General features: G+C 44.8%; 1 protein-coding gene across 1 annotated transcript in view; it reads left to right on the top strand.

Annotated features, from left to right (window-relative positions):
* Window positions 1–26342, top strand: part of Slc22a16 (solute carrier family 22 member 16) — a 26716-nt gene extending 374 nt beyond the window's left edge. The window contains exons 2-7 of the mRNA XM_040728347.1: window positions 302–362; window positions 2583–2875; window positions 3448–3555; window positions 10565–10663; window positions 19674–19867; window positions 26002–26342. Coding sequence (XP_040584281.1) covers window positions 302–362; window positions 2583–2875; window positions 3448–3555; window positions 10565–10663; window positions 19674–19867; window positions 26002–26342 — 1096 coding nt within the window. The remainder of the gene's footprint in view (window positions 1–301; window positions 363–2582; window positions 2876–3447; window positions 3556–10564; window positions 10664–19673; window positions 19868–26001) is intronic.

The following is a 26342-nucleotide window of genomic DNA, read 5'->3' as shown; positions in this document are numbered from 1 at the left end:
AATAGTCACAAGTAGAGAGTTAACATGTGTGGACTGGAGAGATGGCTCAGCAATTAAGAGCACTGGCTGCTCTTCCAGAGGACTTAGGTTCAATTCCAGCACTTGCAAGTCAGCTCACAACTGTCTGTATCTACAGCTCCAGGGATCTGACACCCTCTTCTGGCCTCTTCTGGGCAGAGGGCATGCACTATGGCTCACGGATGTATAGGCAGGCAAAATACCCATGTGCATAAAGCAACAGCAACAACAGTAACAATACCTACACGCCTTAGTTCAGCTGCTCCTCTTTTACTCAACCCAGGACCCAAGCTGGGGAAGAGACGCAACCCACTCTCAGGCTGGGTCTTCCCACATCAGTGAAAGTAACAGAGACCACCCAACAGGCATGTCTGCAGGCCAGCCTGATCTAGAGAGCCCCTCACGGAGACTCCCTTCCCAAGTTTGTGTCAAACTGACAAGTAAGCACGCTTGCCTTCATTCCCTTTTTCTCCCTGCTGTGGAGGTGATGCGACTAGTTGTTTTAAGTTCCTGGATTTTGATTGGCCTGTTAAAATGAACTGGATCCTTGAATTGTAAGTTAAAACAAGCCTTTTCTATCCCCAAAACCCCAAACCCCAACCAAATCCTAATAATCCCATTAACTTTACTACTTTTTCTGTTAGAGTACAACATGAAACAACTGTAGGAAAAATTAATTTCTGTGACCACTCTTAAACTGTTACTTTGTTTTGTACGTATTTTTTTTTCTGCTACAGAGTTTCACTATGCAGCCCTAGCTGGCCTTGAACTCATAGAGATCTGCCTTTCTCTATCTCCCCATGACACCATGACCATCTAGAACTGATCATTTGCTTCAATCTTTGTTCATCCCAAGAGCATGGAGATAACCTTTTATAATCCGAGTTTTGCTAAATTAAAGTGAGGCATATTTTAGCCAGAAGTGGTAGTGCAGGCCATATTCTCAGCACTGGGCAGGAAGCTCACTGGTTGTAGGCTAACCTGGACTGTGTAGCGATAAATAAAACAATAGTAAAACAACATGATTTTCAAAATACAAAAATTACCAAATTTCTATTGTGGTAAGTTATTTAACAACATTTGTCATTTACAAGACCAAAACTATTTGGCCTCTAAATGATAACTCACTCTTCCTCCTCTCCATAGACCCTGGTAAGCAGGACAGTATGTCTTTATGATGTTGACTAGTAGACACTATCTCAAGCGGTACAGGATAACTTTTATTCTTTTGTAACTCTCGTATTTCATTTAGTGCAATATCCTCAAAGTTAATTCATCTTTCATGCATACCAGAATTTATTTTGTATTTAAGACTGCACAACAGTTCTCTGTGTATCCCACAGACGTATATATGAATCTGAGGATGCACATCTGGGTTGCTTCTGTATTTTAGCTATTGTGAGTTTGTTGCTGTTGACATAGGTGCAGGAACACTTTCTCAGGGTCTTGCTTCCCTTTCACTTATTGGAGGGGGGCTATGTACCAAGGTGTAGGATTAGTGGATCTTGTGATATTTATAATTTTTTGAGATATTGGCATCCTGCTTTCCATAGAGGCCATTTTACATTTTACACTCCTACCAGCAGTGTACAAGGACTCCAACGTTTCTACACCCCAGCATTCTTTTCTGTTTTTTTAGTTGGTATATTTGAGAACATTTGTTTTTATTTTATGTGTATGAGTGTTTTGTATGTCTGTGTATCACATGTGCGCGGTGCCCTCAGAGGCCAGAAGAGAGCATTAGATCTGATCAAACTAGAATTACAAATGATTGTGCGTTGCCATGTGGATATTGGGAGTCAAACCCCAGTGCTCTGAAGAGAAGCCAGCGTTCCTAACCACTGATCAATCCCCTCAGCCCCTGGGTCCTGTCTTAGAGGATGTGAGGGTGTGTCACCACAGGTCTGACCTGCCTCTATTCGACAGTGAAGTCAACAACCTTCTTAAGTGCTTTCGGCCACTTAAGTAACTTTTGTGAAATGCCCGCTCAAAAGTCATCTGTCCATTTTTGAACTGAATTGGTCTTCTGGGTGTTTTGTTTTGCTGTAGGAGTTCTTTGTATAATCCTTTACCAGACACACCACTTGCATGCATTTTCTCTAATTCTGTAGGAGGTTTTACTATGCTGTTGGTAGTATTGGTAGTATTTTTTTGAAATACAGAAGTTTTATCTTTGATCAAATACAGTTGGCTTATTGTTGCTGTTGTTGCCTGTCAAAATGAAGTTTTAACCAAGCCTACTTTTCCTCCTACTAGTTCACACAAAATCTTGCCCCCATTTTACAATTAGGATATAACAGCAGCATACAGATACATAGATAGGCACTTTCAGGAGAAACAGAAATAAGTCTGCCTTGTACTGGAACTCTTATTAAACAAAGTGGCATCTAATACTTTTATCGTAAGTGGTCTTCCAAGTTTGCTACTGAGGTAGGGAGGATGGAGAAAGGTCAAAGGACCTGTGTAAAGAAGAAAGATTATTTTTTACCGGAATGAATTTGCAGAGAGCTCTGACCTCTCGTTCACTGTAACTGTACCATAATTACTGTCTCCTTGTCCCTCAGGCTGCAAGTGGCTCTCTTGTTGTGGCCATTGTCCACGTGATAGAATTCATCGGCAGGAAGTCTCGCGCATGGGCATCCATGCATCTGCACACCTTCGTCACTGCTGGAGTAATGTTGGTGGCGTTGGTAAGCTATTTGGGCAACACCTGGTGGCTTTATCAGCTCATCCTGTGCACATTGACTGTGCCTTTCATCCTGTGCTGCTGGATGCTCCCAGAGACCCCTCTCTGGCTGCTCTCAGAAGGAAGATACAAAGAAGCACAAGGGGTCATCGACACCATGGCCTTTAAAAGGTAGCTGAGTTGACTTGATGGCAGCCACTTTTGGATCCAGCAGAATCTAAAAATGTTACATTTCTTAGTAGGAGGGAAGGAAGGAGGGTGACTGCTGGAAACTTCTAGAAATGAGATAGTAACTCACAACTTCAAATGTATTTCCCTTAATAAAATTTCTCCCTCAAAGATAATGTCAACACAGTACAAATAATTAGTTGTTCGTTCATGCTAATTGGGGTTGGACCTGTACCCAGTGGTAATTTGATTGCTTGGTGTGTGGAGGCCCAGTGTTTAATCTCTAGGCCAGGAGAAGCAGAAACAAAACAGGACACCAATTCATTTAACAAGTATTGTCTACAATAACAGTGACACCAGTGCTCTTACAAAGCTCCCTAAACCTTATGACTTATTATGAATTATATTCTCAGAGTAAGTTTTTGTGGTATACTGGTTATCTAGCCAGAGTTAGGGAGGTCCTATTTACATAGGAAAATTAAAACTCTTTGTTGTTTTAAGGCACACTGATGGAATAAGAAGGTTTTCAGTAATTTTAATAACATCAAATTTTCCCCTTTTGTGTGCCCTCAGAGTCACATGAATTTGAAGAGGGTGGTGGTTTTGGTTGTCAAAACTGCTATAGAGTCAACATTTGCCTTCATTTATATTTACATGGCAGAGCTGTACCCAACAATTGTAAGGTAAGGATTCATAATTTTTCTGTTGGGTTCCTGTTACATTTCACTTTATGTTATTTCATCATATTTGGTCTTTAAATACAAATGTATTCTTTCTATGGATGTTCCCCCAGAACTCTGAGATGTGGGAAAATTACATGATGGTATTAAATTTAACTTCAAGGCATTGTTTATAACCCATTAGCAAGGAAATTAAGGGGTTAATTTGAAGTGAAGCTTTTTTGGTTTTGTTATTGTTCTTTGAGACAGGGTCTCTCTGTGCAGCCTTGGCTATCCCAGAGCTCTTGGCTGGCCTCAAGTCACAGAGATCCACCTGCCTCTGCCTCCTGAGTGCTGGCATTAAAGACATGCACCACTATGCCTTGCTTGAAGTAACGCTGTTAACCTAACACCAAACAAAACAGGGTCTGCTGACTGTGTGTGTAACACAAGGCTGTTTTTCTCAGATGTATTTCTCATTGTTCTGAGGGTGTCATATGCGTTTGCTAGGGTGGGGGTGGCTGAACAATAGACACTTTCTCATAGTAGGCACAAAGTCTCAGCTCAAAGTTGGCATACTGGAGGCCACTCTTGGCTTATCCCTGTCACCTTATCACCATGGCTTTACAAGGTCAAAGTTCTGTGGCCACTCTGATGGCTCTTCACCTTCTATGGGGTACCAGTTCTATTATGGGGACCCCTTATTTTAACATAACCTCTTCTTTAACAACTTTGTCTCCAAAGTCTAAGACATTGTGTGTGGGAAGAGTAAAGACCAGCATCTGCTTGTTGCGGGGACACAGTTTAGCCCCTAATACCATGTCCCTGGCTCCCTGAGATTACCTCATCAGGAACATCCCCAAGCTGTAAGAAACTCTGAGGCAGCTGATACAAAAATCTTAGTCCTGGGTCTCCACACTGCACCTGCAGAACCTCCAGGAGAGCAGGCTTTTTTTCCCTCCTGTCGTCTATCTTGTCTTAAAATATACAATTCACATAACAGCTTCCTTATGAGGAGAGCAGGCTTTTAACCAAGTTTGCAGGTGATTCTGAGTTGTCGCTTGCTTTCTTGGAGACTGTCTTGGTGATCCGGGAGTCCAGGGCCCTTCCAGACCTTTGGACACACTTCCCACCATTTCTCATGAAAGCGCCATGTAAAGGACATAGGTCCTTTGAGAGTTCTGCTCAGGTGCTAAAGTCTGCTTTGGTCTCAGCTCCCTTTTCTCTGGGTTGTTGCCTGTCTTAGGGTTTCAATGGCTTTGACGAAACACTGCGACCAAAGAGCAACTTGAGCAAGAAAGGATATATTTGGTTTACCCTTCCACATCACTGTTCACCATTGAAGGAAGTCAGGACAAGAACTCAAACAGGACACGATGCAGAGGCAGTGCATCCAGATGGCTTGCTCGGCCTCCTTTCTTATTGAACCCAGGACCATCTATCTGCCCAGGGATGGCACCACCCACAGTGGGCTGGATCCTCCCCCATCAATCACTAATTAAGAAAATGCTGTAGCTGGATCTTATGGAGTCATTTTCTCAACTGAGGCTCCCTCCTTTCAGAAAACTCTAGCTTGCTTGTCAAGTTGACATAAGACTAGTCAGCACATGCAGAAGAACACGGAGAAGCCTTCATCCGGGCATCCTGTGGCTCCCAAAGCTCTTACTGAAGTCCCTTGGTCTGGACAGGGACAGGATAACTGAGGTCAGAGACATTACATATCTGCTGCCAGACACATAGTTGGGACCCTGAGATGTCAAGAAAGAGTCTTTTTTTTTTTTTTTTTTTTTTTTTTGGTTTTACGAGACAGGGTTTCTCTGTATTGTTTTGGAGGCTATCGGTCCAGCCTGGCCTCGAACTCACAGAGATCCGCCTGCCTCTGCCTCCCGAGTGCTGGGATTAAAGGCGTGCGCCACCACCTCCTGGCTAGGAAAGGGTCTTTCTCCAATGTGCTTCCAACCTTTGTCTGCAGAATTGTCTTGAATTTTAAAGTTTAAATAGTGATCAGTGTGAGAATAACACTGGCGAAAGGCCTGTGACCCACCTTCTCCTCTAAAGATCTAGAACAGTTTCCTGTTGACAGTCCTCCCCAGTCCTCAGAGGAACCTTTACCTATCACCCACTTAATTGAGTAGTTTCCCTTCACTCCGTCCCTCCCTCCCTCCCTTTGTTTCTGTATAGACGTTTAAACCCAGAACCTCGCCTCACACATGCTAGCCAAGCACTCCACCACTGAGCTATCCATAATCTCTTTTCCCCCTTTATTTTTGATTTTGATTCAAGGGCTTGCTAAATTGCCCTGGCTGACCTTGAACTTGCACTGTAGGCCAGTTTATGTTCTTCTTTCTTTACCCTCTCCGAGTGCTAGGATTACAGGCATTTACCATGATACCAGGAAGAAGTCTTTATTTTCTAAGGAAAAATTTATTTATTTTTAGTGAGACTATTTCTTGGCCTATAAGAAAAACCAATCTTACTGGTGACAAAGAACCTGACATTTAGCTTTTGCAAAGGACATTAGCTAACTGTTCACCTAATGGTACCCTGCTCACAATTCTGTTACAGCTGTGTGTGTGTGTGTGTGTGTGTGTGTGTGTGTGTGTGTGTGTTACAAGGGTAGAAAACAATTGATTTTAGAGATAAGTCCATGTGATACCATCTTAGCAAACTCATTAGCCTAGACACAGCTCAAGTCTTTCTCTAGGAACTGACTATGTCTCCTTGCCTTTCTGAACACAGAAAGTCAGTGCAGCGCAGGTTGGGTAAAAGCTCTGTGCTGGCTGTAGGTCGATGGCTGGAGGTGGGGGGATAGAAAGAGAACAGGAGGGCAGACATAAATCCAAGAAGAAACTCATCAGAACCCTGTGTGACCATGTATGGAAAGTAGCAGACTGGCTCCCCACACAACTGTTCGCTAGCCCAGGTGTCTGAGGGTAGATGTGGGCTCTTCCTTTTCCTTCCAGGTCACCGTGTGTGTGTGTGTGTGTGTGTGTGTGTGCGCCTACTAATAAACACACCTTCTTTACTCCTCAAAATGATTCTGTTGAGGCTGCTCCCATTTCTCCAGTTTACACATTGTGGAGCTGAGACTAGCTTCTTGGCCAAAGGCATAAAGTACTCAGACCTACGTTTCTGGGTCCTCTCTGCTGTTCAGTGGAAATGTGCAAGAACATTGTGGAAACAGATGCAGGCCTTAGCAAGGATTGGGCTGCTTGCCCTGAACTTTAAGAATGGAGTAGGAGAAAGTGTTCAGGGCATGGGTTCTGGGAGTCCTCTCAGATCACACAGGACAGTGGCAGCCCTATGCAGCTACACAATGGCAGACAGGATAGGATGCAGATCATGTAAGGGCGCCACTGCAGACACTGGCATAGCACAGCTCAGAGGGAGGCTATCTACTTGCCAACTCAGGCTGGCACCCTGACAGTGCAGAAAAGACAATGGCCTGCAAACCAGAGCACATTGTTTGCTGTGGCCTCTGGGTACCTCTGAGCTCTTGGATGGATTTCTGTCCAGCTTGGGGGGAAAAAGTTGTGGGTTTCCCTAGTTCCATATCTGTTCAGAGTATATGTATCTACTGAGACAATATGTATTATATGCAAAAAGATGGCAATCCAAACAACCATGTTGGTTGGCATTACCATTATGTATATGATGGTATTTTTTAGACCATTTTTTATTTAGTTGGTTGGTTTATAGCGAAAGGTACATGCTCTCAAAAATAAGCCAGTCAGAAAGGAAGGAAGGAAGGAAGGAAGGAAAGAGAGAGGGAGTGAGGAGAGCCCGAATATAAATATTAATACAAGGCATCTTTAACAAATTCTGTAGGCTTCCTGAACATGTTAAGATTGCATGTGGAACTGCTTATGTGTGAATTCTCAGAAGAGTGTCACACTTTAATAAGTTAGTTACTCACAAAAAGGTATGACCTAGGAAAGATAAAGTACTGTTGACTTTTCGTTGTTGTTGCTCCTTTGAGAGAGAGTCTCACACTGTGTAGCCTTGGGTGGGCTCAGACTTGTGGCAATCCTGCCTCAGCTTCCTCACCAAATTCTGGGATTACAAACATGGGCAGCCATGCCCAGCAGCACCAATGATTCATAAAATGCACATTAAAAGCCATCTTTGTCGGGCTGGTGATGTGGCTCAGTGGTAGAGCGTCTGTGTTAGACTTTTTAAAGCTTTCCCCAGTGACTCTTCCTCTAGGGAGGCTCCACCTCCTAGATTCCACGCCTTCCTAAACAGTGCCACACACTGGTGGAGATCAGGTATTCAAACATAAGAGCTTCCTATTGAAATCACAGCATGTCTCCCTCGCCCCAAAATGCCCATGGCTATTTCATGATGCAAGATGGTTCAACTTTTTTTTTTTTTTTTTTTTTTTGGTTTTACGAGACAGGGTTTCTCTGTTTTGGAGGCTGTCGGTCCAGCCTGGCCTCGAACTCACAGAGATCCTCCTGCCTCTGCCTCCCGAGTGCTGGGATTAAAGGCATGTGCCACCACCGCCCGGCAGAATCCTGTAGTCTTTTAACAGTCACAACAGTGTTCCAAAGTATCGCCTGAGACTCAAGGCAACCTGTTGACTGTGACCCACTGTAAAAACAAACAAAACCGAATTATCTACTTTCAGCATAAGGGGGTATAAAGGATACACTTCCCTCCCCAAAGGGAGAAATTGAGGCGTAGTGAATTACCAAAGATAGCCTGAAACCCAGCTGGGCAAACACCAAATCCTGCAGCTTCGAGTCCAGCATGTAGACATTCATTTTTAAAAAGCTCAGGCAGCTCCACCCATCCAGCGGCGTTGCCTGAAGCCCCCCTTTTTCTCTTGTGCTGGTTGCACATCTGTATGCAGCACTCCTTGGCAGACACCCCACGGCTTTGGCATCTCCACTGTAACCTAGGTTCCCCTTCACATCGGGTCCCCCTCCCAGGGACTCTGCCCCTTGCAATCATTGCCTGGCCTTAGTGGCTCTCTAAAGACTGTGGAGGAAGAATTCATTCATGACTTCCCCAGTCTTGCATCTTTCCTGCCTACCAAATCAGAATCATGTAAATAACACTGACAAGTTCTGCTTCCAGCTGTGGATGTTGGCTGGCCAGTGTAGACCACAGCTCCAGCACCTTCCATGGACTGAAGCTGGTTGAAAACTTCCCTAGCAGTTGCTTTCCAGGAGCAGAAGTGCCCTGGGGCTCCCTGTTCACATGGGGCTTTGCCCTCAAGGTGCCTTTCCTGTTCCACAAGAGCAGGAGACTTCCCAGCAATACAGCCTCCTTCTCAGCACCTGCCCTAGTTACACAGTTAAGCGTCCCAGTGTTCTTTTCCTCTCTAAACTGCCCTATTTACTGCTCATTTTAACTACAGATCTGCATGAGAGTAACTAAGAATATATCATTGCCATCCACAGACTCAATGTTATGCTGTCATGGAATTAGTCAATTTTTTTTTAAATCTGGTGTCGTGTAAATTCTTAGAACATGAACAGAATGCAGCTGGATTCTTTGCTAAAAGATCACATGGACAGTTAGTTCTCAGCCCAATTCTCATTCCCCTCTCAGAGCATCTGTCTTATTTAGGGTTTCTATTGTTCTGAGGAAAACACCATGACCAGAAATCAAGTTGGGGCAGAAAGAGTCTATTTGGCTCACATTTCAGCATTGCTGTTCATCACTGAAGGAAGTCAGGACAGGAACTCAATCAGGATAGGATTCTGGAAGCAGGAGCTGATGCAGAGGTCATGGAGGGAGCTGCTTACTGGCTTGCTTCCCATGGCTTGCTCAACCCACCTTCTTATAGACCAACAGTCCAGGGATGGCGCCACCCACCATGGCCTGGGACCTCCCCCATTGAGCACTAAATGAGAAAATGGCTTACATCTGGATCTCACGGAGGCATTTCCTCCACTGAGCTCCTTCTTCTGATGACTGTAGCTTGTGTCAAGTTGACACACAAATCCACCCACTACAGCATCCACTATCCCCTTGCCGCAGCATTACTGTCTTCTAGGCTCCCACTACAGTGGCCCACTAGGCTCTTCTTGTAGCATTCAGTGACTTTTTTAGTTCAGAGTTGTAAAATATCCCACATTCCTTCCACAGAGCAAAAGCCTAAAGTTCAAATGGTCAGGATCGCCACAGCAATGGTTCCACTACTTGTGACCAATTTCTTGGTGCTTGGTATTAGTTTCATTACTGTTGCTATGATAAAAACTCCTACAAATACCATTTTAAGAAGGCCTGTCCTGTCACATCAGCAGTCCTTAAGAGAGAGCAAAAGGAGGCGGGGACTCATAAAGGCAGAACCCACAAGGCTACGGTACTTCCTGCCTTTGTCCAACTGGGGCAAGCACACATCCTGACGTATTTCCTGCCTACGTACCCCCCAGCTATGTGTGACCAAGCACCCTGTGCAGTGGGGACAACCAGCCTTGTTTACTGAGGTGAAAACAACGTGACTTGTTATCTTACATGAACAACAGCCCCTGGCATTCCAGGAAGTTATCCATCCTTGAGACAAATCCTTGACTCTGCGGTGGGTACCTGTGCAAATTCAGATTATAAGTCTTACTCCAGGGGATCCAACACCTGCCTTCTTCTGCCCCAAGTGTGTGTGTGTGTGTGTGTGTGTGTGTGCATGGACACACATCAAAACAAAAAATAAAATCTTAAAGATATTATTTGACATTAATAGACATCATAACAAATATTTTGTTCTCCTAAGTTATCATATCCTTCCCTAAACAAATGTGTCTGATCCTGAGCTGGCTCTGAATACATATGAGCCTCATTTAAACCGTAGATTAAAGCTGGCTTGTGCCTTTCTAATATGCAGGCTCTTATACACATTATTTCACAGAATGAAGGTAGAAGTCAGAGTTGGTTTTGGAACCATCTGACTTATTTCTGAGTTTATTATCTCTCCTCCTTGTGGGAGAGTGAGGAGGGGGTGGCAGGTGGGGGATCTCTCACCCTCTGTACCCCCTTCCTTTGCTTGTCTGCTGTTGTTGCAATCAGTAAATTCTGGTCTTTTCAGGTGCTGGGCTGTGGGGAGCAGCAATATGGTGTCCCGAGTGGCAAGCATCCTTATCCCTCTCACGGGGAAATTCACCAGAGTCTGGACCATCCTGCCACAGCTCTTTATCACTGTGTAGACACTGGGATAGCAGAGAGGTGGGGTATCCAGTTCTGTCATTTCTGATTTTATCTTTTGGAGATCAATATAACCATGGTATAATGGAGGTCTGTTGAAACAGGAGCGCTCACCAGTGGGTAAGTAGGAAGGTGGGCGTGGCTTTATTATCCGCCGAATGTCTTCAGCTCCTGTGAGTTATTGTCCATTCCACTCTGCTCTTAGCCTGGAGCCACCAGCATTTCAGCAGAAGGAGCTTCCTGTGTCACCTCTCAGGCCTCTGTCTCTCCACCTAGCTCAACCCTTGCCTCTGCACTCCTGTAGTGGCCCCTGGCTCTGGGAAAAGTTTGGAGGCTGCCTGCTCCCTCAAAGAGTCTGTAGTGCCCTGAGAGACTTTTCACGGAGGAGACCTCCCTCTTGAATTCTTGTGGCCCTGGCAGTATGAGCTGCTGGGTGGGTCTGGAGAGTGAGAACAGCCATGCTCAGAGCCCCGTGGAAGAACCGAGAGGCTGGGAAGTGGGTGGGTCATAACTGGGTCTACCTGGGTCTTCCAATCAGGAGGAATGTGGAGCTGGGGGGATTGGAGGGCAGGGATGGTGGTTCCTGACGCTGCCATTCCGGGACGTGGGACCTCACATATGGCCTTTCTCCTCCAAACGCTCTCTTTGCAGCTGCTCCTCTACACTTCTCGTCTCTTTTTCTGCTCCTTTCCCTCAGATTCCAATGTGCCCCTCCTCCACTCGGCCAAGTTCTCCTCTCTTCCAAGCTGCTAGCCTCAGGCTTATTCTGTCTGGATGTCTTTGGAGCTGGTCAGTAATTTAAAGTCCCTCCTCCTCCTGCCTCACACTTTTAGTCAAGGGTGAGTCAATGTCCTCAGGCTCAACACTTGGGCGTGGCTTTTAGTCATCCCGTTGTTCTTCCCTACTTCACCTCAGGTCTGTCAGTTGTCACCCCTCACATTTTCCCCAAGAATCACCTTCCTCTTGCCTGACTACTAACGTATTTGTGCATGTGTGTAGTATGTGTGTGCAGGTGTGGGCATGCTTTGCGTGTGTACACACATGCACATATGTGTGTGGAGGCTAGAGGTCAGCCTCCTGTGTTCCTCAGGAGCCACTCATCTTTGAGGTACGCTCACTCACTGACCTGGGGGTTACCAAGCAGTCTAGGCTGGATGGACAGCCAGTCCCCAGGGATCTACCCATCTCTGCCTCCCCAGTGCTGGGAAGACAAAGGTGCTCTAATACCTCTAGCCTTTTTATGTGGGCTTTTAGGAGCAAATTGAAGTCTTTGTGTTTGTGTAGATAACATTTTATTAACTGTACTTTCTCTTCAACTCCATTCTAAATTTTTTTTTGTAAAATACACTAAGTATAACCGCAGACAAAAATAAAGTGTCGAGTCCCCTCTCCCCCGCAGTGTCATCTTGTACACACAAGCGGTATGTGAATCCCTCTCTGGAAATCAGTGCCTTCTGTAGCATCACCCACATGCTCAGGACAGTCTGCTTCTTTGGGGTTCTGGAGCCTCCTTCACCAGCTGACTCTGAGTCGGAGAAATAGCTTTGGTCAGTGTGGCTTGCTTTCTCCCCCTCTGGATGCTGCTCTTGGTTGGGGATCATCCTGTACTTAAACATTAAAGGACGTGGTGGCCACAGAGGACATGATAAAGGAGGTGAGTTACTGCTAAGAAGTTCCAAATTGTTATGCAGAGGGGAAAGTATATGCTCGAATACAAAGTAAATCACAAAGATGGTCTTATGAGTCAAGTGACGTTGGTCATCCTTGCCAATAACGGCCTAGTGCTGAAGAAATGAGAATTAAGCAGTATGCCATCTTGTTGAAAACTAATGTTCACAATTACAGTGGCACAGAAAACACTGCAATAAATACCCAGGTCTTATTGATCCAAGTGATTTTGAAGTTATGGATAGTTTACCAGAACCGACTGGAGTAAAGTCGGCTATGCAAGTTTTAAGTGCAATAAGATTCAAGAGAACTTGTTTATAGGAAAAGAAAACATGGGCTACCTGGTGTTCAGGGAAAGTCTACCACCCATTCTAAGGCATGGGAGTTTTGTGAGAGCCTCTCCTTTGAGCTACCATTTTGTTTCTTAGAGGAAGGGAGAGAGGGAAGGAGGAAGAGGGGAAAGAAAGAGATCAAAATGTTCTTTAAAATAAGGAGCTTGGGGGAGGGTCTAGGCCCTGCCCTGGATGAAATGACAGACTATGGACACCTCATGGAGGGCCTCACCCTCCCTGGGGAAATGAGGGGATATTGGGAGGGTTGGGGGGAGGGCACGGGAGTTGGGGAGGGAAACGGAGAGGGACCTGGAACTGACTTGTGAAGCACCCTTGTTTCTAATTTAAATTTAAATTTAAAAATAAATAATAATAATAATAATAATAATAATAAAAGCAAGGAGCTGGCCGGGCGTTGGGGCGCATGCTTTTAATCCCAGCACTTGGGAGGCAGAGGTAGGTGGATCTCTGTGAGTTCGAGGCCAGCCTGGTCTACAAAGTGAGTTCCAGGACAGCCTCCAAAACAATACAGAGAAATCCTGTCTCGAAAAACCAAAACAAACAAAAAAACCCAAAGAACAAAAAACAAAACAAAACAAAAACAAGGAGCCAAACTCACAAAAAGAAGACAGACAAATCCATAAAAGCAAACTGCTATAGATTCACACAAAGAATTAAATAATTGTAGAGAAGGATATTTGCAAGGGTGTTTTAAGGGTTCTAGAAGAAAAGAGGTCTTTCATTTAACAGATACTCAGGTGGGCTTAGTTTTAAGTGCTTTGACGATGTTAATTTTTTGTATGAAACAGATACTACTAGTTCCTTCATTTACATGCAAGGAGAAAGACTAGCAGAAAATAATTACTAGCCAAGGTCTCTCACAGTAAAAAAAGACAGAGTATGGTGGTGTGAATGAGGATGGCTCCCACAGGCTTTTATATTTAAATGCTTGGTCACCAGGAACTGGCACTATTTGCAAGGATTAGGGGATGTGGCCTTGTGGGAGGAAGTGTGTCCCTGGGGCTGGGCTTTGAGGTTTCCAAAGCTCAAGCGAGGCCCAGTGTCTCAATCCTCCTGCTACCTACAGATCTGGATGTAGAACCCTCAGTGGCTTCTACAGCACATGTCTGCCTGTGTACCGCCATGTCCCCACCATGATGATAATGGACTTAATCTCCAAAACTGTATGCATGCCCAAATGAAATGTTTTCTCTTATAAGAGTTGCCATTGTGATGGTGTCTCTTCACAGCAATAGAATATTGAAACAGAAGCTGGTACCCGGGAGTTGGTATTGTTGTGACAGGCCTGATCATGAGGTTTGTTGGCAGAACTTGGACTTTGGAATTTTGGATTAGGGAAACAGTTGAACATTTAAGTAGGACTTAATGGGCCATACTAATAGGAATATGGAAGGCAGTGTTACTGAGACTAGTGTATATTACAATGACCCAGAGATTATAGAGGTTTTCAGATGGGAAGAAAATTAGCACATGGCCTAGGGACTGTTCCTGTGATATTTTGGTGAAGAATGAGTCTGCCTGAGGCTAAATTGAAGAGTTTTGGATTAATGGTGTTGGCAGAGAAGATTTCAAGACTGCCTAGTACTGACTGTGTAATGTGGTTATTAGTAGCCACTGTTAAGCAGATCTATAAAGAAAAGGAACAAGCTGAGCAATGAAAAATACAAAATGTACAGCTCGCTGATAAAGTGTAATGGAGCTAAGTTCAGTGCTCAAGGAGATAAAAAGTTTAAGGAAAAGCCTGATGTTAAATGAAATAAAGGGAGTGGTGACCTCAGGACAAGACCCCACTCAGCTAAGCCTCCAACCTGTGAAAAGGAATTAAATGAAAGTGTAAGCAGTGAAGGAAACCATCAAAAATAGAAAGCGATGAAAATGTATTTGAATGAGGGTGTCAAGTTCCAGTTCCATCAAGCAGCAGAACTTGGCAGCTTCAACCACATGATTTTAGCGTTAGAGTCAAGGACAAAATAAAAGGGGTTGTGGAATTTTCCTCTGAAGCTAAGGAAAGCCACCCAGGCCAGGCATGTGTCAGAAATGTCCCTTCATGGGGGCCCAGAGAGGCCATTGTGTGAAGCTGTCGAGGTGAAGCTCGGATTGTGGTGGAGACCCCAAGGTGTTGGAGATGCCATTGTCGTAGGATACCTACTGAGGAAGGCTGCTAACAGGCAGCAGAAACACAAGAGAGAGAAGTGCGCCACTGTCAACAAAGTTAGAAGCAGTCAAAGTTCTGAAGAGCTTTTTGACATCAGACATGGAGATACAGAATTTGGAGTCTGCCCAGCTGGGTTTCAGTCTTGCTTTGGTCCAGTATTTCCTCACTAAGCTCTCTCTCCCCACGTTGGAATGATAAATGCATATCCTGTGCCATTATATGTTGAAAGTATGTGACCTGCTCTTTGGTTTTGATGTGTGAGGGGGTGGGGTACAGTTAAAACAAGGCCATAATCTATCATATGCTGTTATGTGTAAGGAGATCTCATATGCTGTTATGTGTAAGGAGATCTCATATGCTGTTATGTGTAAGGAGATCTCATCAAAGGAAAGAGAAGTGTTCTGTTTGTGTCTTTACAGGAAAAATTAGTTCTGAACAGTGAAAAAATCTTAGGTATATGGGTACCTAAAGAAGAAAGGATAGCTACCCAGAGGACCACCAAACATGCAATAATACAACGTGTTATCAATGTCTAAATCTCTATTTTGTTATTGTAATTTCTATTCCTTCGCTTCCTAATATGCCTGAGTCCCAATTCATCTAATTAACGCTGGCTTTAGAGTTGGATTGGCTCTCCTGCTTTAAACCCAAGCATATTGTTAAAATGCAGTTCAGACTGCCACGAATCTCAGAAGAGACTTTGAACTGTCAAACAGTGTTGAGTGTTGCTGGTTTTTCTTTTACTCTAGTCCTACATTGGAATGCCAACATGTTGTTGGTTTACTCTTTGCTCTTTTCTCTTTTGTTGGCCCCGTGACTCAGCTCCCAAATAAATCACACATGGAGGCTTATTCTTAGTTATAAATGCCTGGCCTTAGCTTAGCTTGTTTCTTGCCAGCTTTCTTAACTTAAATTATCCTGACTACCTTTTTGCCTCTGGGCTTTTTCCTTTTCTTACTTCTGTATATCTTATTTTCACTCTTGCTCCATGGCTGGCTGCATGGCTGGCTGCATGGCTGGCTGCATGGCTGGCTGCATGGCTGGGTGTCTGGATGTCTGGGTGGCTGGGTGGCTGCATGGCTGGCTGGGTGGCTGGGTGGCTGCATGGCTGGCTGGGTGGCTGGGTGGCTGGCCCCTGACATCCTCCTCTCCTTGTTCTCTCTTGCTTCTTCCTCAGTCTCTCCTTCCGGATTTCTCTTCCTATTAATTCTCTCTGCCTGGCAGCCCCACCTATCCTTTCTCCTGCCTCATAATTGACCATTAAGCGCTTTGTTAGACCATCAGGTGTTTTAGACAGGCAAGGAATCACAGCTTCACAGAGTTAAACAAATACAGCATAAACAAAAGTCACACATGTTTACATTGTTAAGAAAATGTTCCAGAGCATAAAAAATGTAGCACACCTTAAAAAATTTTCCACAACAATTGAGACTGTGATAGACTATGGGGACTTTTGAAGTTGGGCTGAATGCATTTTTGCTACATGCAGAGGGACAAACTGTCTTGTGCATAAAGATAAGCTCTAGAGAAGCTAGAAAGGTTAAATACACAGTTCACCTCTTTAATGGAGTGAGGTGTGTAGTTACTCTTCCTGGAATGCCAAGAATGACGTAGTTGTACAACTTGATGATCCTTTGCTGCCTCATGAGACAGGGTCTACCCATATCTTCCAGAATTTATGTTTTTACTTATTCCAGACTTTTCCTCCCTAAATCGTGAATATTGATTTTAGGCCATAAAACCCATTCTTATGAATGAAGTCACTTGTGCTTTACAAGGGCCTCGGTGACTTCTAAGCTATCTTAGGGCCAGGCCGATCCTAACACCCACAGGTTTACCTCAGTCAAGCTCCCTAGACCCTCATCTTGAGCAATGTCTCTACGTCAACAAGAAGCCATCTTACAGATGAAGCCATATGTACCTTGCTAAGAACTTAAACATAAACTTGTCTGAAGCTTTGTTGTACTCATGGAGTTGAGTTAATTGTTATCTGAATACTTCTTTTTCCAAAATTGTGCTGTGCTTAAATATGTCTAAAGTAAAATGATCTGGGCCAGATGCTAGAAGTCCTGGTTCATGCTGGTTAAAATAAAATCTGGCTGAGCTGAATTTCATTCTTACCTCAACCTGATCACTTTTTTTTCTGCAGGGGAACCCCCAATGCTACAAGCCTGTGGGGGCCAGAGAGTACAATGTCTGTATACAGGGGCCAGGAAGGGTTAGCTGGGACACACACACACACACACACACTTACTTCAGTCATAGGGAACAGGAAAGCATAGGCATCATGGCTAATAGCTGTTGTACAGAGCCTGGGGAGAAGGCAAACAGCCCAGAAGAGCATCTTCCGTGGTAACATTCAAACCACACATGGAAAAGTCATATTCACAGTCCCTGGTGGTTCTTGGTGGCCTGGTGGGTGTCAGAGGCCAGCAAGAGTCACTGCAGGAGCTGGAGGGCTCCCAGGAGAAGGAGCAGATGTGGAAGAGAGACTTGTCAACACGATGTGGGCAGGGTGCCCGTAGGACGGCAAGGTCGAGACCCTGTGGTGGGTGCTCCTCCACGGCTGGAGCTCAGAGGTGCAAAGCCCTAGGAGCAAAGATGTTAAGGAGCTGTAGGAAGAAGAAGCCTGGAGGAGACTGAAGAGCAAGCAGGAGGAGTGACTGAGCTCCACAGGGCAGGGGTGGTGAGGACAGCAGCTGGGATAGAGCAGGACAGGAACCTGCCCCTGATTGCCTGGGAAGATCAGCTTGTGGGGGAGGGCTGTGAGCTGCAGGGGGCCAGGAGAGCTGAGAAGGACCTGGGGACAGGGTGGGCAAGGGAACTCAGACACTTGTCCTGTTTGATAGGCTATCACAACAGGAGTGAAAGAACCTTGAATATGTTTGCCATAAGACAGTAACAGTGACAGCTAGTGTGTGTGGATTGTTTATGATGAACATGTTTGTCACAAGACGGTGACAGTGACAGCAGGCAAGTATGGATTGTTTATGATGAGCCAGGCACTGTCCCCAGCCTTAAATACATCAATACCTCAGCAGTCCTGGTAGCAGATACTGCTGTTTTATGTGCGCCACGCATGTGTTCCTGTGCTTGTGTGCCTAGAGGTTGATGTGTGGAGGCCAGAGGTTGTTACCCGGTGCCTTCCTCAACTACTCCCCACCTTTTACAGATGTTTGTGGTCTGTGATGTGTGCACAGGGGCATGAGCACCACAGCTGGTGTGCAGAGGTCAAAGGGCAGCTTCTGATTGCCAGGCCTCTTCTCCCACCTTCGTGGGTCCTGGGGACTGGGCTCAGGTGATCAGGCTTGTGTGACAAGCACCTTTACCTGCTGATGCACCCTGCTGGCCCTCCACATTGTATTTTGAGACTGGGTCTCTCACTGAACTGGGTGGAGAGATATTGCTTATGATTTATTAGAACTTGCCTGGGGATTCAGAAAGCAAAGTCAGCCAAAAGCCACAGAAGCCAGGCATACACCTAATCCAGCAGCCAGAAGCTAGGAGGTGGTGGTACACACCTTTGTTCCTAGGACTCGGGATTAAGAGGTAGACGGAGCTCTATGAGTTCAAGGCCACCCAGATCTACACAAGAGTGGTACAGTCCTAAAGAGAAACAGCTCGCACAAAGATGGTCTCAGCAGCTGGGATCACATGCCTTTAATCCCAGCACTAGAGGGGTATAAAAGATAGGAGCAGGGTCTTCTGTGATCAGTGTCAGGCATTCATTCTCCAGCCGCACTGAGCATAGGAAGACACTCAAGTCTCAGGATTCTCTCGCCATGCCGAGGAGAGGAAACAGGATCAGCCCTTTCAGCCTGGTATAAAGGTAAAAGCTAGTGACCGGCTGCTTTGCTTCTCTGATCTTCAGCTTGAAGCTCGAATCCTAGAATCAGTCTCTGGGTCCCTTATTTATCGTGTTCCAGAACTGGAGCTTACTGACCTGGCTAGGCAGTGCTCCAGAGACCCAGCTGTCTCCAGTTCCCCAGCGCTGGAATGATGGGTGCTTGCTGTCCCGCCTGGCTTTTTTTTAATGTGAGTGCTGGGAATCCCCTCAAATCCTCGCGCTTGTGCAGCAGACTCTACTGATTGAGCTGTTTGCCCAGCCCCAGTGGATGCTGTTCTTAATTCCACGTTACAGATTAGGAAACTGTGAACAGCCAGGATATTAAGTAGCTTATGAAAGATCCCAGAGGTGCCGAGTGACAAGAACCCAAGCAGAGTGGGTACGTGGATTATAATGGCTTAAGACTGGTTTTCACTGAGGGAAACGGCCACCAGGACTGGAAAAAGCATGGATGTGGGAAGGAGGGAGGACTCCTTTCCTATGTCAGTCTCAAGTTTGGCTCAGAGATTGCAGTCCCGCTAGCAGTAATCAATAAATTCTTTATTTATAATTGGATTGGGTCTGTAGTCTTTTCCCAGGGGGTCAGGAACTCCATAACACTGGATGATACAGTATACTAGTCCCTGGAACATGGACAGGGCTGATGAACTCAGGGCTTAGTCCCCTGGTTTCTCTATACTCTGGGGTCTAGAAAAAAATGCAGGGGCTTTTTTTTAATGCCACTTCCTAAGGCAGGAGCTGGCGCTTCTTGGCTACATGTCCCCTCAGTGGTTTGTGAATGAGTGGATTGAGATGAAGCCTCGGTGGTGATAAAATGAACTCCTACCCTAGCACAAGCAACGTAAAGACCTCAGCAAGGAACAAACACACTAACTTTTAATGTCAATGCCAACTCTATTGCCCTCGGGAAAAAAGCACATTTCTTTTGTGTGTGTCATTACTGTTGTTATTTTTTTAAACATTTCTTCTGGATTTTATTTGGGATCCTGGCCATGCTGAGTGGACTGTTGTCATTGAAGCTTCCAGAAACCGGCAACAAACCATTGACATCTACTTGGGGGGCAACTGGACAGCGGGTGCCAGAGAACAAGGATGGTTTAGGGGAAGCCCCTCCCGAAACTGAGAAGGATGGTCCAGGCAGAGCCCCTCCCACAGCCGAGCCGGGTAGTCCGGACTAAGGCCCTCCCACAGCTGAGACCGCTGAGACGTGGGGGTGATTAACCTGGGGGACCCTGATGGTGATGAGTCTTCCATGCACCTAGCACTTGGGACATTGCCAGGGGTGACTTTCTTCTGTTAGAGAGGTGTTATTCGGACCTCCCACATGTTACTTACGTATCTGCATAAAACAGTTTTATGTGAGAAAGTTTTAAACAATTGTTTTGTAAAGGTCAATGAAATAAAGACCTGTATGGGAATTCTAATTCTTTTCACGCTGTGGGCTGCTACTTAGTTGTCCCTCGTTACTTTTCTTTGTAGTGGTTTCCCTCTCCACCGCTTGCCTTGCTATGGCACAGGTTTCAGGGACACCAGGTGTTTCCATGGGTGCAGGAGCTCCCTAGCCTTTCCCTCCGCAAGGACCACTATCTAGGAAGGGGGCATGGAGAATTTTCCTTTCTTCTTCTTGACGCATCCCCGCCTCTTTTTTCTTCTTTTCTTTCTTTTTGTTTTTTTTTTAAAGACTTCACATTTTAAAAGTCTATTTCAGTCTTTTATTATTTTAAAACAATTTTATTTTCCACACCAATCCCAGTTCCTTCCCCCTGCTGTCCTCCCCCCCCCTCCCATCATCTTCTTTCTGTGTTTTTAAGAACAGAGTGTCACACTGTAGCCCAGGCTGGTTCCAAGCTCATGGCAATCCTTTCGCCTCAGCCTCCTGAGTGCTGGCAATAGGAGTAACCTGCCACACACCAGGATTATGAGTGCTTTTTTGTTTGTTGTTTTTTTTTTTTTTTACAAAGCCCCGTGAAAATTCTGATGTTCTTTCCTTGTTTGTGAATCTTCTTCATAAAAGCATTGCTAAAGGATATGTGCCTTCAGGACGAAATCATAAGAAACCAGAATTACAAAAGACTGTCTCACTTTCCAGTGTGCTTAAAGGTACAAACCAGCATGCTCAGCTTTGAGCCGGTTATATCTGCCAGGGGCTGGGAAGTGGGTTTTAGTCTGATATTCTCTTCCCATAGTTACTAAGTTCTGTCTGTAGGTTTATTGGACAGCACAGAGAACTGGTGATGTGCTATACTGTGTACACTGTGCACTTAACACAGCATTCAGGGAGACTGGCTTTAGGGTCCATTTGGCTCTGTAGGCAACGTTAACTCGTGTGTCTTCCTGTTCTCTTAAGAGAACATATATGGGGGCTGGACAGGGTCTCAGCAGTTAAGAGCACTTACTGCTCTAGCAGAGGAGCTGGGCTTGGTTCACAGCACTCACAGCGCTGCTAACAACCATCTGGAACTCAAATTCCAGAGGACCTGATGTTCTCATCCCCTCTTTGTGGGAATTGCATGCAAGCAGTGCATGGGCAGATATAGAGGCAAGACAGTCATACTCATAAAATAGAAATCAATACATCTTTTAAAAAATTCTCACTAAAAATAACTTTAAATTTATTTTATTTCTATTTACTAAAAATTGTCTCTTAACCTCACTTTAAACTCAGGCCTTTTAAAAATAGTTAAGCATCTTGGACATTTCAATTACTAATGATTTTGTAATCTTATCTATTAATGCATTTCAGATTTACCAAGCTTTTCTCTTGGGCTTGGGGGTTTTCCTGATTATGATTTCATCACAAGTTCCCTATTTGTTTCCTTTGCATTTGGAAGTTTGCTTTTGTCTAATAATGAGAGCTGACAAAGCACTCTGTGTGCAGAGGTGAGTCTGAGAAGCAACTGTGTGAACTTAAAAAGAATTGCTACGGGAAATCAAGGAGCCATTTGAGCTGAGTTACTTAAACAGTTTATATTAACCTGTTCCTGGGGTAACTGTTAGTTCTTCATTTGGACTTTACACTTGTGAGATAAAAGGTAAAACAAACAAAAATGGTTTCTCCTCTTCTGAAGGAGGCAAAATGAAACAAACAGGGACATGAAGAGAGGAGAGCATCTCAGGGTTTCCACTGCTGTGACAAAAATGCCGTGGCCAAGAGTCACCTGGGTGTGTTTTACTTTTCAGTTCCCAGTCCCTGAGGGAAGTCAGGGCAGGAACCGGAGGCAGGAGCTGATGCAGAGGCCATGGAGGGTGCTGCTCACTGGCTTGCTCCCCATGGCTTCCTCAGCTGCTTTCTTACAAAACCTAGGGCCCCCAGCCCAGGGATGGCACCACCCCCAACGGGCTGGGCTCTTCCCATCAATCACTAATTAAGAAAATGCCCTCCAGCTACATCTTACAGAGGCGTTTTCTCCATTGAGGCCCCCTCCTCTCAGATGACTCCAGCTTGTATCAAATTGACAAAACTAGCCAGCACTCTGTTTGCCAGGGTTGTCTTTTAATGCCCCTTAATGAAATGCAATTTCATTCCCAAAGGTCACACACAGTTTTGGTTATATTTACGTATTATTGTTTGAGAATTTCACCTGTGCTTAGGATAAGTTTTGATCAGATCCACCCGTCACCCCCTGACTCTTCCCCTAAGCCCTGCACCAGTTCTAATTTCCACCTTCACTTCTTGTGTTAAACCCACTCACTGAGTTCACACAGTGCTCCTGGTATGTGCATGGGTATAGGGCCATCTGCTGGAGTGTGGGCTGCCTGTCGGGCCCTGCATTCCCGGGGAAAACGTGCTCTATGTCCCATTGAAGCTGTCAGTTGCCAATAGCTCCTCAGCAAGAGGTGAAACTTCCAAAGCCTCTCTCCCATCCATGCTGGGAGGCTTTGGGCAGCTTGATCTTGTGCAAATCTTGCGTATGCAGTTACAGTCATGTTGTGTTTATGTATGCAACGGCCCTGTCATGTCCAGAAAACACTGTTTTTCAGTGGCCATCCACTACCCCTGGCTCTTACAATCCTTCTTCATTCTCTTTCACGATGGTCCCTAAGCCTGGGGAAAAGATGTGGTATATGATGTCCCATTTATGGCTGAGAAGGGCAGAGGGCGGTGCATGCAGGGGCAGGTAGGTGGGGAGCCGGCTGGATAGTGATGTGAGGGTCTCAGGGAATCATTGAAAGCCAACTGAAAAAGAAACAGTAACCCGTAACTGGGGCTGGGCTTTCTGTTTAACAGCCTGTGACATCTGAGAGGGGCATTACCCACCCATCAGTGGGAGACTCAGTTGAAACTCTTAATGAGTTGCATGTATGTGTTTAATGAGGCGTCTACAGTAGTCAGTTTCCACATGGCTTTCCCCAAGGTCTTTAGTGTGAGTTTCCTCTCCATATCCCTTGGTAATCCCGACTGCCAGCTCATTTAACCTGTTACCCTCTTTCCTTCTCTGTGTAATCTGTGTTCTGTCCCCCTTCCTTCAAATACCCCCAATGGCTCCTACTTTCCCAGCCTCTAAGACTACTCCAACTTAAATACATCTAAAGATTCAAAGACAGGAGCCACTTCAAGCTGTCGGCACAGATTAGGACTGTCTGACTCCAGCAGTGCAGGAATCAGTACCAACAATTGGCAAATGGGACCTTGTGAGACCAAAAGCTTCTCTGTAGCAAAGGGCACCATCGTTAAGTAAAGAGGCAGACTGCAGGATGGGAAAATGTTTACCAGTCGTGTATCTAATAGAGTGTTAGTCTTTAGATCATGCAAAAGAACTTTAAACACCAAGACAGGCCAGTTTTTAAAATGGGCCATGTAACTAAGTAGAGAGTTCCCAAAAGAAGTACAATCAGCTAAAAACTATTTTAAAAATATTCAACATTCATAGCCATAAGGGAAGTGAAAAATTAAAACCACTTCAGGATTTCATCTTACCCCAATCAGAGTGGCAAAAAAACAAAACAAAACAAAACAAAACCCAAAACCAAAACATCCCTATCTGCTTAAAAAACAAAAGAAAAAACGAGTAACAACGAATGCTCGCACAGACGCGGGGAAGGGAGACACACATGTATTCACATTGGTGGGAGTGCAGACTGGTGGGCTGCTGTGGAAATCAGCATGGAAGGGTCCCAGAAAGCTAGACACAGACCTGACATAGGCTCCAGCTATTCCACTTTGTCATACCCTTATCAGAAAGCTAGAACAGACCTGATATAGGATCCAGCTTGCTGGCCTGGCGGGTCCCACTGCCCTTCTTAGCCCCAAATAAACACACAGACGCTATATTAGTTATAAAACTGTTGGCTGGTGGCTTGGACCTCTTATTGGCTAGCTGTCTCATTCTACTAATCTATGTATTTCCACATGGTCTTGGCTTACTGGAGAACACCTTGCACATCCTCTCCTGGGTGCTACATGACAACTCCCTCTGCCTATGTTTCCCAGCATTCTCCTTATCTGCTAGCCCTGGCCAATCAGCCAATCAGGGTTTTATTCACTAACCAATCAGAGAAACATCAGGACATCCCCCATCGGGATCCAGCTGTTCCACTCTGGGTACACCTTCAGGGAAGTCTATATCTTACTATAGAGATACTTACTCATTCATGTTCACTGTGACTCCAGTAGCAATAGCATGTTTATCAGCTGATGAATGGAAAATGAAAATGTGGTACATATACACCCTGGAATTTTATTCATCTGCAAAAAAACGTTATAACATTTGCAGGAAAAGGAATGGAATTGGGACTAGTAATATTCAGTTATATTTATTCCTAGATGTAAATTTTCATGACAACTAAAACTGCCCAGGTTTCTAATATTGGCATCTCTAACTGCACATAGCTGACAGAAAATAATTTGATTAATTTTATTTATTTATTTATTTTGTCTATTGAGACAGAGTTAAATGTAGCCCAGGCTGTCTTCAAGTTCAATAAGTAGCTGAGGATGGCTTTGAACTCATGATCCTGCCTCCACCTCCCACATACTATATAATAGGCATGTCCCACTATGTCTAGAGGGAATTAGATTAATTTTTATATGTTAACCTTATATTTAGCAACTTTGACAAGTATTTTAATTAAGAAGATAATTTTATTTAATAGAGGATTCAGATCTTTCATTATAAAAGTTCACAAATATTCATCAAGCATTAAGCCTTCACACTTTTTTACTTTGCTGCACAGGCATCTTCCTCTCTCTCTCTCTCTCTCTCTCTCTCTCTCTCTCTCTCTCTCTATTTCTCTCTCTCTTCCTTCCTCCCTTTCTTTCTTCTTCCTTTTTTCTCTTTGCTTCTTCCTTTTCCTCTTTTTGAGTGTTTTAAGACAGTTTTTTTAGATATTTAAAATGTGATTAATTTTTTAATCGTGAAAAATCTGTTACAATTGCTTAGTTGACAACATTAGCGAGTATTGGAAAGCCACAGTAACTGTAAGTTAAGGAACAGACATTATCATAGTGGTGGTAAGACAGTTTTGTTTTTCTTTCTGCGTAGTCCTGGCTTTCCTGGAACTCACTCTGTAGACTAGCGTGACCTCATCATCCGCCTCTGCCTCCCAAGTGCTGGGATTAAAGTCATGTGCCACCATGCATGACTTAGACATTTCTTAAATTTTCATTTTATACTTGGAAAATAAAAACATGCTGTTTTTGTAATACTTGGAAGCTAATCATAGCACATCAGCTCCATGCCTGTATTCTGGGGAGTCAGTATGTTAACTCTTTGACCTCAGCGGTGCACCTGTAAAATGCTCACAGGGGATCTCATCAGATGGCTCCTCGGGGCTCTTTTGACTCTCACTCTCTCTGTGCCTTAAATGGTTTTCACATCAGTTTATCAACTGACATTGCTTCTGCAAGGACTAAAGGGCTTTTAGTGTTGTGAGCGCTTCTTTTTCTTGACCTTTAAAGTCCTAACCAGGGTAGGGGAGGAAGGAGCCCACTATTGCCTTCCTTCCATAGCCTCAGTTGTTTGGGATCCCAGCACTTCCACAGGCTGCTCCTGTACACACCTCCCTGTAGCTCCCTCTCTGTCCTCAGTGACTCCAGCTCCAGGGGATCTGATGCCCTCTTCTGGCTTCAGTGGGCACTGCACTCATCTACACATACTCCCCACAGACCAAAACGACTTAAATATACAATAAATCTTTAATTTGTATCATTATAATTACCGTAACACATCAGATTGCTTCTCTGGAAACAAACAACTTTGAAGTGATTGGTGCTTTGCACACGGTTGACACTCAGCAAATACTGTTTCTCTTCTGTAAATTTCTACTCCCCCCTTGCTTATTTTCTGAATGTTTTCCAGCTGCCATCAGGGCTTTCATCGAAACCGCCATCAGACTGTCAGTCATCGAAGCTATCAACAGCATTTCACTGCCTGGCTCCCTGCTCATCCCACCCTCCGCGACGCCCACCACAGTCAGGTACCCAATGGGAGATGGCCGAGTACTCTGGACAGCGCAGCGAGGAAACAGGTGTTTGGTTCTAGCTGGAACTTTTTGGAAGCCAGACTTGCCACCGTTATTTACCACGCAGACAGATCAGCTGGAGAAACTCCAGGCTGGTGGCGAGTTGAAGTGCTTGGAGGCCGGACAAAGACGGGCCATGGTTAATGAACCTTCCCTGGCAGGCTGGGCAGAGATGTGA

Source organism: Mesocricetus auratus, unplaced genomic scaffold, assembly GCF_017639785.1.
Source record: "Mesocricetus auratus isolate SY011 unplaced genomic scaffold, BCM_Maur_2.0 Super-Scaffold_100018, whole genome shotgun sequence".
NCBI lineage: Eukaryota > Metazoa > Chordata > Mammalia > Rodentia > Cricetidae > Mesocricetus > Mesocricetus auratus.
The sequence above is the reverse complement of the archived record's forward strand: the minus strand, read 5'-3'. Positions and strand labels throughout refer to the sequence as shown.